The following is a 12,411-nucleotide window of genomic DNA, read 5'->3' as shown; positions in this document are numbered from 1 at the left end:
TCATAGATGGATTATCTTGGAACAAATCCATTATTGCAAAATGGTAAGATCGTGATAGTATCGTATCACAAGTCACCCTGTGATTCAGGCCGCTCTCACTCTTTGCTTTTGGCGTGCAAGTGTGACGCCAAAAGCAACCTTCCGCGTCCAACCGTAATCCGGCTGGACAGTGTCAGATGAAAAGGTGGCCACACAAAACTGGCGGCGTTGTTAGTTGAACGCAGGCAGGTGGCTGGACAGCACAGACTGACTTTCGTGTGGGAGTCTGGAGTTCACTTCCCAGGTGGATGTGTGTGTGTGTGTTTTTTTTTTTTCACCATGTGCCTCTTTTGCCTAAACCTAACCATATGTGACTTTATTGCCTAATCCTAACCGTCGTGACAGTCCACGTGTAAACATAAGGACCATGTTTCATGGTGGGATGACCAGGCTTCATCCCACCATGAACATTTGTTGATGTCATGGCAACAGCATCCTGGAGTGTAAACACCTGACGGAGAAGGATACCTAAAGTGTCATAGACGCGGCGGGTCGCTGACAGAGCGGCACCATGTGACGAGTTCAGAGTGAGAACATGTTGGTGTTTTCCACCTTCAGTCTAAGCATGCACTGGCTCAACAAGGGCTGCAGAGGTCTATGGATAAGTGTGTTGTGACTATTGGGATTCATTTTGAAATGCTTCAGTGAAGTTGGAAAGTCACTGTGGTAGATTAATTTTGAGCTTTGTGCAATTACACAAGTGAAAGCAGAGCTAAAGCTTTCTGATTTCCCTCAGCAATTACTGAGTGATTACATTACATAAACACACTTGTACACTGTCAGGAAATGACGAATATGAAGCGGTGAGTAGGAGATTTTTGAGAGAAATAATTTAGCAGAGAAATAATGTAGCAGAGAAATAATGTGCAGATCTTGCCTGATGAATTGATATATTAGAGCTGATCGGTTCTAGAATGTCTAAACCCGGCTGTTTAAATGTTGTCAATTATGTGACTTTATGGTGCAGCGTCCACCACTAATTTATCCTGCTGCCCACACACAGAAGAACTCATCCAGCTTTTTTTTTCTCACTGCAGTAAATTGTTTACAAAGATTGAAGCAAACAATCACTAGGATTTATTTATCCAGAAGTGTGAGATTAATATCGAGCTCCCCGCAGTGAAACAGCATACTGCGGCTGTTTGATTGTGGTGGATTACTTTGTTCATAACAAGATAAATCATATCTACAGTATGCTGCAAATTAATGCTGACATTGTTCTGGTTGCAACAACAAAGTCGCATCATGCAGGAGTTCAAATTCACATTTAAATGTAGTGTGGGTGTGTTATATAATAAATGCCCCCCCCCAGTCCGTTTAATGAAGACAGCAACACGATGTTTTAATAAACTGTAAGCATATAGCTTTGATGTAGTGTGACTGCATGAGGCATTTATAACATTCAGGAAACATTGAGGAAATGCACTGTGTTTTTAAATGGTTCATACACCCAGGTGGAGACATAATCCATGGAAGCTGAAGTCAGTGTGAGAGTGCATCAAGATAAAGACTAATACTGTTCCTGTCTCACCAAGATGTGTCACTGAATCCCCCTGCTGAACTGTATCACCGGCTAAATCCAGCTTTTTGCATCAGCGCTCCTGAAAAGGTGCCATTTTCAGCTCAGCTCAGATGAACAGCAGCTTCATTACTGTTTAACCCTTTAAAACCTGGACTGGCATCACTTGTGCTGCATTCAGAGGTTTTCCAAACCTTTGGACCCTGAGCAAATTGGTTTGATTTCATAAAAACAAATTAAAAAAAACACAAGGGGGGAAAAGTGATACCCAGCTAATTTCAAGACATCATGAATTATTTTTAAGCCATTTTCAGGGTCATTTCTTGTTTGTTTTTCAGTTGTTATTTTATTTATTTACCTTTTCTGTTTTTTAGATAACTTTCCTGTACTTTTTAGTTTTACTTTTCTCATGTTTTTGAAAGAAATAAGTATTTTTAGGTATCACAGGGTTAAAAGTGTATGTAGAAACACTACTAGACTTTCATATTCACTAGTTTTCAACTGAAAAAGTGGTTTGGAGGTTTACCTAGGCTACATCTTAGAAGAATGCCCCCCACCCCCAAAGTCCATTTACTTTTGTTGTGTTGAAAATATTTGGACAAAAACAAAAGTTTTTTTTTTTTTTTTTGGTCACATGAGATCCAAAAATGCAAAAATTAAGAAAATTCTTGAACTGAAGTAAAAGTGGTCTTTAACATTCAGCCTTTATCAACACATCCATTTGTAAAAGGATGTTTTGATGTAGTTTGGGTGTTTCCCTTTATTTCAATTCATCAAGAATATTCTCTGTTTTTGAATTCTCGGTTCACTGGAAGCAGCAAGATAAACAAGTTGTCTTCACAAATTGAATGTAACATGCGGTGAGTAACTGATATATAAATGGCTATTTGGGCGGTAAAATATTCCTTTAAAGCCTCTTTTCCACTGCACAAAAAACCTGCAAACATCTTGATTTTTATTGTAATAGCAAATGTTATATTCAATACTCACACCCGAGCTCTGACCGACCAGTTGAGCATACTAATTTTAGCCCTTTAACCAATGAAGTGCAATGACACGCCAAGGTACTGCTTGTCTCCGTCCAAGCAGTGCAAACATCAGTCCAAACTAGTCTGCACCGAGTTTGAAAGAGAGACTGAATAAGTAAGAAATAAAGAGAAGTAACCACTGTAAAGGTGTCGCAGACCTCCAAGCTGCTTATACTGTTTACTAACCTCTTCTCTAGCCTGTCTGTCATATCAAACATGACACTCCAAAAAAAAAAAAGAAAAAGAAAACACATACACACAAAAGGCATACCTATCTGCTGCAGAGCCTTGTACACTGCAGTGCTCTACTGGCAGTGGGAAAGAAGTCTATCAACTGTTTTTAATGAGTTTACCTGTGTTTTAAACATCCACATATATATGTGCTAATTTGGGTTTACAGACATCGTTTGGTCACTATTTTGTTTGGTCGCTATGTTCCTCAGCTGTACTTCCTTTTTTTCCCTGCAGCTAACAGGCTACTTCAAGAAATTATCTATTGTAATTTGTGGCGTAATACACATATACAGAGCTACCTTGGAAACATTTCCGACCTCAGTATGAGAAAGGTTGTGCCAGCAGTCACCTCAGCTGTATCTCTTCCTGACAGACTGACAGATCTGCTTTTATTGCCCCAGCTGCTTCATCGAGCTCTTCATTGCTCTGCACAATTCTTATGGCACAATCACATTATCTCCCAACTCTTGTCACTGTGATGTCTTGCATGTGCCATATGATTAAATTAATTGAGTCAATACAACGGAGCAGCACATCAGTTCTGTCCACAGCTGTACGGTGAATGTAAGTGAAATGATAAATCAACACTAAAGCAGATCCGCTGCTGCGCTCTTCTGTGTAGGCTGGATCTTTTGCCACTTTTGCGAAATGTCAAGAGGCAAGGGGGCAGTTGTATCAGATCCATACATGTCTTTGTTTTAGGATGTTTCTAGGATTTTAGGACATTTCAAGGATTTTAGGGTGTTTCCTAGATTTTAGAACATCTACGTATATGTTTAGGATGTTCCTAGGATTTCAGAACATTCCTAGGATCCTGGGACATTTAGAGAATTTTAGGACAATTCTAGGATTTAAGAATGTTTCTAGGTTTTTTGGGACAGTTCGGAGGATTTCAGGATGTTTCTTAGATTTTAGAATAAATCTATAATTTTAGGATGTTCCGAGGATTTCAGAACATTGTAGGGTTTATGATGTGTCTAAAATTTGGTGGGGATCTCTAGGATTTAAGAACATTTATAGGATTTTAAGATGTTTCAAGGATGTCAGGAGATTAGAGTCTTGGCTAGGACCTCTCTCTGGGGTGCAGGGGATCCTCCACTGGCACTCTATTTTGACGCTATTTCATGAACTCTGGCTCTTTATGTATATTAAAAACTGCTCCCAGTGTGAATCACTTTATTTTCACTGTGAATTAGAAAATGGTTGGGGGGGTATGATGTACAGCTGTCTGCTCTCCTCTCTGCTGCCAAAGAATGTGGGTGGAGCATTAAAAACAGGTTAAAAGATGTATTTTTAGGCAAACCGCTGATATCAGATGTCCTTTCCTCCCCTCAGGATGGCCGCGTGGCCTTCATTGGCCACCAGCTGGGCGGCGTGTCCTTCTCACCCAACAGCCGCGACCAGCAGGTCAAATTCGCCCGTGCCGTCCAGATCACCTACTACCTCCGCAACCACGGACCTGTGGTGCAGGATGTCATCGCCGAACGCTGGGAGAACGAGTTCTGCGCCCTGGTCAGCCGGCTGTCCACGGCCGAGGCGCCTCACGCGCCCGACCAGCTCTACATCCAGTCACTCACCTCCTTCAGCCTATGGCGGGACTTCCACCAGACGGGCGTGCTGGCCAAGGGGGAGGTGCTGGTCAGCCTGGTACTGGTGCTCCTGGCTGCCACCATCTCCAGTTCCATGCGGGACTGCTTGAGGGGGAAGCCGTTTCTGGGCCTCCTGGGCGTGCTGACCATCTGCATCGCCAATGTGACCGCCGCAGGGATCTTCTTTATATCGGATGGGAAGTTCAACTCGACGCTACTGGGGATCCCGTTCTTTGCCATGGGTGAGTGAGAGCACGGGTGGTGATGTGACTGACTCGGTGTGTGTGTGTGTTAGTGTGTGTGTGTTAGTGATTAAGGTTTATCAGGGGTTGCCACTCACCTCGGGGTTGATTGGAAAAGGGATTAGCAGAATTGTGATGGGCTTTTCCTCAGAGAGGATGCCGGCGGTTCATTGTTGCAAAACAGGGAAAATGGAATGTGTGTGTTCATGTGTGTGTCCATGTGTGTGTGTGTGTGTGTGTGTGTGTGTTAGTGTGAACCTTGCAGCTGAAATCTTTCTTTAGGCAGTTTTTTGTAAATGTGATTTTTACATTAAGAATACATTCAGTTGTGCAGGCTCTTTCACCGAGTTTAATGTAAGATTTTCCTCATTGTCGTGGATTTAATAATAAACTGTGTTACAGTGAATCAGAGGAGAAACACAAAGCTAACACACATCAGAATCCCAGAGGATTGCAGCTATATGGAAGGAGGACCAGAGTAAGCACACGACATGACTCAGTGCTTTGTGCGTCAACTTAAACTAATGAATCTTCTGCACAAATCAAAAGTCATGAATGTCACACAGTGTAGCACAGCCATGTGTTTCAGGGACAGAGCCTTAGAAGGTTTTGAATATTCCCTAACTGATCCTCATCCCATACTGTAACCCTCAGCCTCACAAGTCCCTGATTACATTACAGGTCAAATATGTCTCAATGGCAATATCACAAACACAAAAAATGCCCCTGTCCTGTCAGTGAAGTGATGCAGTTTGATACCAAAAGATGATCTGAGCATCTCTTTCAGTTTATTGCAGTCATCATCAACACATCTGGAGATACATGGTTTTCAATGGACAGGAAGTCATAAGCAGTAACGGTGCTTCACACCAGAGCTGTTTGGTCCACTTTAAACAAACCCTGGTTCATTTCCTCAGATAGTCCAGTATGTTTGTGTTGGTGTGAAAGCTTTTCTGAGCTCTGGTGCAGACCAAACAGGTGAACTCTGGTCCACTTCAAAACGGGAGTCTCGGTTTGCTTCCATGTGAACTCTGGTGTGGTTCATTTGTGGTGTGAAAGAAAACAAACCAACCACAGGACTTCATAAGGGAGACATGATTTAAGCAGGATTTCTACAGCTGAGTCAATAATAAATCCATCTGCTGATCGTAAAATATTTCTACAATCTTATAATTGATCCTGATAGCAGGCACTGTCGCTATGGGCAGGCACACAGCAGTGCAGGTGATATTTTACATTTTTATTTGCGTAGGACAGGAACATGTAACTGGTCTTTCATGATGCAGATGTGTGTCTCTGTAGAGCCTCCTGCAGCTGCTGAAAATGGCTGTTTTATAGTTCTCCTGTAGAGGAATATATTTGGTTTTAAAGTTTTGTGATGTTTCGTCTGTAATGTGTGAGCAGAACAACAAAGCAATTACGATTACGCACCCACAGCGGCCCTGATAATGTGGTATTTATTTGCAGTCTAATAATAGCTGCCTAATAATGCTTACAATCAGTTTCATCAATTCCTTATGAGCTCTTTGTGACACCAAAGAACATAAATATAAACTCCCTATAAGCATTAAAGTGAAATGAAATCTGTCAGTCAGCTGAGTTTGATTTCCCCTCGTGGGTCCTGATGATGCAGGATGACAAACACAGAAACAGTCCAATCAGCGAGTTACCTGTCAGCCGGTAGAACCTCATGTTTACTCCTTTTACTTTAATTACTTCATTACTTTTCCCTGAAATCACATTTACTTTGTTTCAGTTTATTTAACAGAATGTCAGTTTCACGCCTGCAGTTTGTCCTTCTTTCAGCTTTTTTTTCTCCAGACTACCAGAGTCTTTGCACACGGCACAAAACCTGCCCTTATATAGTGTTTAGGTGGCGTTACCTGTGCTTATAGGTTACTTATGATCAGTGGGATTCAACATCAAGCACACTTGATCGGAGCAGATTTAGATGGTTAAGAGCGTTTGGTGCATCTGGAGTTGCCTTTTCTTGTATTTTGTCTTTGCAGAAAATTAAGAGAATGTTGCTGCATGTGGCCTACTATGTAGAGTATCTCTGTATCATTACTTTCTCCTTTGTCCGTCCTCTCTGTGCTTCTTCAGATAGACTTTGTCCATTTACACCACAGTATAACTTGCATTTCCTCCCCATGAGCTCTTAAGGTCACTGGATCCCTGGGGCTTCGGCACAGCTCTGCTGCAGGCTGGCTGACATAACTGAAGTTTAAGTAAGACTCAGAACAGGAGGCTGGATCAGCTCTTTGTGACCCAGAGGCAGAGGAGGAGAGGAGAGACGGAGGGAGGGAGGGAGAGACGGAGGGAGGGAGGGGGGGAGGTGTGATGGGAGTTAAAAAGGAAAGTCAAGGAAAAAAGAGCAAGGAGAAAAACGTATGTGATGTATAGGACTGGACAAAAGGGGTGGTGCAGAGGGAGAGGAAGCAGACAGGGACAGATACAGAGGACAGAGGTAGAAGAGAGGGGAAGAGAGAGAGAAAGTCACATGGAGATGAAGGAGGTGTAGAAGGGCGAGGAGATGGAGAGGACTTGATTAAGTCTGTAATTTCATGTGACAGGACCTCAGAGGCAGTAGATGTCCACCCTCCTCCTGGGAGGTCCTGACTGTGACACACCCCTATCACTATATCAATGCCGCATCAGGACCACGCTCACAACTGAAATGGATACTGATCCCCATGCCGTGATGGCCGGGTGGCGCCCCCATGCTGATATGGCGCCATCAGGTTTAATATCAATTATGTGTTGAAAAATTAACCCTAAGTGACTGTTTCGTACATTTTTCATTCTTCTTCTTCTTTTTTTTAATCATTTTGGCTATGATCATGCATATGGCATCAATTTTGGCACAATAGTTTATTTTTGTTCAATATTTTTCCAGCTCAGCTCCTACAATAAGTCTTAAATACACTGTGGAAACTAAATTGTTACATTCAGACTGTTAAGATAAAGAAATGCTCCACTGAAACCCATTCAAACTGACAATTTTGATCCCACAGCCATCAAAGCATAAAAACATGCATATTATTATTTTTGGGTTTCATTCTGGGGTTTTGCCTTGGAATTTTCATTTTTACTATTTTCCACCTGATGATGTCATTTTTACCATATTTGGCATATGGAGAAAATGCATGCTTTTTTCCACTAGGTGCACTGTCACAGTCAGTGTTGCTGTAAATCACTCACAAGTCCAGACTGTAGAAAAGTGTCTGTGCAGCTAAAATTATACCACAAGTCCCCAAACCTGGCAGGTGTTTGGGGACTTTGTGTTGGGGACCCACCACACGGGAACATTAAGTGAAACTTAAAAGCAACTTGGCTTGGAGTCAAAATTCTTAGGATGAAAAGGATTGGTTATACAAACATCACATAGGTGCAAAGCTTTTGAAAAACTTGAATGAAGAAAGAAGGTAACGCCTGCACACTTACTCCATGCCACACAAATTTATTCAAGACAATGTTTCAATCCTACTTGGATTTTCGTCGGGTCAGAAATGTTTTGACCTGACTTTCTTCTTTCTTCTTGATTAAAATTGGATACTAGATATCACATGTTTTGAATAGTGTTCATGTTGGTCAAACTGTGAGTCTGCAGTGTTAATCAATCAATATACTATAATTTGAAAAACATGTCCAACTTGTTTTATTTCGCCAAATGTTTCTTAAAACTTCACCAAAATAATTGACGATAAATCCGAACTAACAGGCTGTTGTGTGATTTTTTGTCAGTATTGTATCAACAACATTTGGATTTTTGTTGAGGTTGTAAGTTAAAATAGACAAAAAATACCCCAGTTTTATACATGATGATTTCATTGCCTCAACTTGTGAGACGGTGCAGAAAACCATGTGTCTGCAGAAAAGTGGTCAGTACTTCACCTTCTCTGGAGATACAAAGATCCAGGGCTCATATTTACATCAAAGATCTGGTCAAATAAATAAGAAAAGCTGCTTGGACCTCAATCATTGCCACTGGCTGCTGTATTTAATGTTGTTAAATTCATAGGTTGACCACTAATGGCCAGTTTCCCCATTGAACCTTAAAAGTGCCTCACACAATCAGATTTAATTATGGACACCAGCTAAAACTTTCTTTTTAATTATCTTTTGACAATCTATATTGATTGTTTTAACCCTTGATATGGAAGGGTCCCAGCTGGCACCAGATGCCAATGTGATAGTGTTAGAGAGACTTTGAGCTCTAACATTGGACAGACATACCATTTTGGTTTGAAATGACAATCAGGTTGACGTCAAAACTCAATGCTGGCTTGACACCAGCTTCCCATGTGGGATGGATTTGATGTTGTGGTTGGAAATCAACATCAGATATTCATCAAAACCCAATGTTGGGTTGACCTCAGCCTGCCAACGTTGGACAGACATTAAATTTTGGTTGGAAATGAAAATCCTGTTAATGTCAAATGCATCTTTGGCCTGACATCAACCTCCAACATTGGATAGACGTTGCATTGTGTTTGGAATTCAAAATTGGATATCTGTCATATCATACCATTTGGTTGACAACAAGCGTCCAACATTGGATTGACTTTGAATTTTGGTTGGAAATTAAAATAGGGTTGATGTCAAAACCCAACACTGAATTGACAGTCTATATCGATTGTCTGAACTTTTGATGTGGAAGGGTAGTACAGTAATTGCCTTCAGTGAGGTCTCTGCTGGCATGAAATTAGATAAAATGGCTTTGATCAAAGTTTTTGAAGAATTTTTTACATTCATTTTTAACTTCACTATATTATCCTTGTGCTAACAAGTTAGCCTGCAGCTCCAGGTACCTGTCGGCCACCACGCTAACAAACATCAAGGTGCTCACAGTCACTGCACAGTGCCATGATTCATTTGGGCTGTATGTACACTGTAGACCTAATTATCATTTCTGAATAATACTTTAGTTCCTTTTGGCTTTTTAGCTTGTTCTGGCCCCCTTCATTTCGTCTGTGGAGACTACAAAGACACTTGGGATCATAGAGTGCTATTTAAAGCTCCTATGTGTAGAATTAATACGACATCAGAACATATGCCATTCAATGCAGCTTTTGTTTTCTTTGAAAGTCAATCTCTGCAAAAAGTGTTGAGATGGTATTTACTGTGTGGACTGGTGGTGCTGGAAATAAGGTATAGAAAACTGTCAAAATCTTCTTGTATCCACTATGTGGTGCAAGAGAACACACAGATATGTCATGCTGCTGTATAGTAATGGTAGATCACACTATGTAAATATTTTGAAAATCCAGTACCAGTAAATACCAGTCTTACTTCCTGTTGCCAGTAGGGGGCACAATGATTATGACACCTCAATAGCATGTTGACGTCTTCAGGCTTTCACGCTAAGGGGATGAGAAATTTTGGGCAGACTAATGCCTAATTACTAATGTACAGTGAGATTACAGAGATGTCTTGTTTCATGGCGAATCATGTGTCGCCATGGCAATAGTGTTTACTCAAAGCTTACAATCTGCATGGGTTAGCATCATCAAGGTGTAAATATTTGTAACCATACTTAAGCTGGATGTGGTCAACCCATTAGATGGTGTACATCAAAGTACAAATCATGTCCTTCTCTGTTGCCAGTCGGTGGCATTATCACTGAAACTACATTTTTGCACATGTACGTCATGAAGCCAGGGCTCATATCATGCATAATAAATGTTAGGTAACTTGGATAATGTATGCTGAAGTCACAAAAACATCTTGTCTAATGACAAAATGTGCAAAATGGCCGTGACACAACTTGCTAAAAGGACTAGATCGAAGCATGAAACATGTCATTTCTTGTTGCCAGTAGGCGGCGCTACAACTATAACTAACTTTTGTCATGTATATGGCTTCAGGCTGGGATTCTCATAAACATGTGAAATTTGGCTCATATTTGACCATCTACAGAGGAGTTTTAAATCATGCCTGTTTCATGGTGAACCATGGAAATTTGATGCCTTGCCATGGCAACACCATTCAACAAAATGTCAAGATTTTTTAATCTCGAAGGTATGAGATGGTACAGAATGAATGAGATGGTACAGAATGAATTTAAAGTCAATCGGATTAAATCTGTACGAAAAGTTATAAGTATGACCCTTGTAAATGGCGAAAAATGCAAAAGAATTGAAAATTACATTCAAAATGTCAGACTTGGGAAAGGTGTATGGCTCCAGGAGACTTTTGTGTACGTCTTGACATGATACATGTATGCACTAAATTTTGTACATGTGGATGAGAGTTACCACTGGGACTACCTATGTGGGGTAGCTACTTTTTTTTTTTTTTACAACTAATGTTGAGACCCTTAAAATATTAAAATTTTCACCAGTTCTGTTACAACATTTTGTTTTTAGCTCTTTAGCCCCTCATAAGTGAGATTTAGTTGAGAGAAAAACATTAATAATTCCTTCAGTTTCAATAGGGCCTTTGCGACTGACTGCAGTTGGTGCTCAGGCCTAGATCAAATTAGCAAACTAAAGGCTAAATACCTCACCATACACACCTCTCTTGACAATTTTCTATACTTCAGGTACTCCCTAATGCCAGAGGACTGCACAGAAACATAACAATTAGGAACACACACAACAGCAACCTGTGTCAGAGTTTGCATCTGGGTATGCAGTATGAAGTTTCTCCTCTCTGAAGCTTAACGTGGCTTGTAAATTGTAAAGCTGTGTCACGGTTTCCCTTCATCTGTGTCATCAAAGCTTCCTTTAAGATCACAGTAAAACTACTCCACTTTTCTCTCTGAACAGTTGAACTAATGTCATCTTCGGCCTTTGAATCATGTAGAGAGGGGAAGTCTACACGGGGCAGGTACCGCGATGTCCGCTGGACCTTTGTTTAATATGGAGTAGCTTCTCCTCCTGTCCGTCTCCCCTGTGTCTATCTGCTGTGTCATCTGCGAGCCAGCCAATTAATGCTGAGCTGAGCTTGTCACTTCCTTCTCTCTCTGGATATGTGAAGGCTGTTAGAAGTGTAAAAAACAGGAAGGGAGAGGAGGAAAAGAAAGACAGAGGACTCATGAAACATACATGCAGCAACATCACAGGGGACGGGCCAGCTCTGTTGCTCTCAGGCACTGACAGGCCGAGTTCAGCTCAGCACATTGATCCCAAAACTTGTTTTTTATTTTCTCACCTCGGCATGCAGCCACTGTACATCCCACAGGAACGTGGTAGTACTCCACACTACTGAGCTCTTTTTCACCTCAGCCACATTTGACTCACAGAGAGAGCGCATCTTTTCAAATCGCTATCTTGCTCGAACTTTGTGAAGGTTTATTTGTTTTATTTTGGGTGGAGACTCAAACAACAAATGTGTTCCATCATAACCACAGACAAACTCTTTCTTTCATACAATTAAAAAAAAAAACCCCTCAAACTTTGTTGTTGGCACAGCATAGCAAGGCACGGGAAGTTAATGTTATGCAGATAACACTGTTTTATACATGACTATTCCTTCTCTTAATCAGGCCATGAAAAATCTGCAGTCTGCTTTTGATACATTTCAGATTTCTCCCATCAAACATAAGCTTGGTTTAAATTCTGACATAAATGTCAAATAGAATTAAAGCTGCAAGCAGCAATGAAAGGGTCCTCACACCCCCACATAGGTTGGGGTACTGGTGGGACTCAACGAAAGTGGTTGTTTGTTTCTTTGAAAGTTGGATAATGTACCTGAGAATTTGGACCCTGGAGTGAACTATTTCACATGATGTACTACTTACAACAGCCACTAGTTGG

The 12,411-nt window shown here is 41.1% G+C and overlaps 1 protein-coding gene across 1 annotated transcript in view; it reads left to right on the top strand.

Annotated features, from left to right (window-relative positions):
• Positions 1–12,411, top strand: part of ptchd4 (patched domain containing 4) — a 77,207-nt gene that overhangs the window by 21,657 nt on the left and 43,139 nt on the right. Inside the window, exon 2 of the mRNA XM_042503864.2 lies at positions 4,156–4,651. Coding sequence (XP_042359798.1) covers positions 4,156–4,651 — 496 coding nt within the window. The remainder of the gene's footprint in view (positions 1–4,155; positions 4,652–12,411) is intronic.

Source organism: Plectropomus leopardus, chromosome 16 (assembly GCF_026936395.1).
Source record: "Plectropomus leopardus strain MGB_pleo_1.0 chromosome 16, ASM2693639v1, whole genome shotgun sequence".
Taxonomy (NCBI): Eukaryota; Metazoa; Chordata; class Actinopteri; order Perciformes; family Serranidae; genus Plectropomus; species Plectropomus leopardus.
The sequence above is the reverse complement of the archived record's forward strand: the minus strand, read 5'-3'. Positions and strand labels throughout refer to the sequence as shown.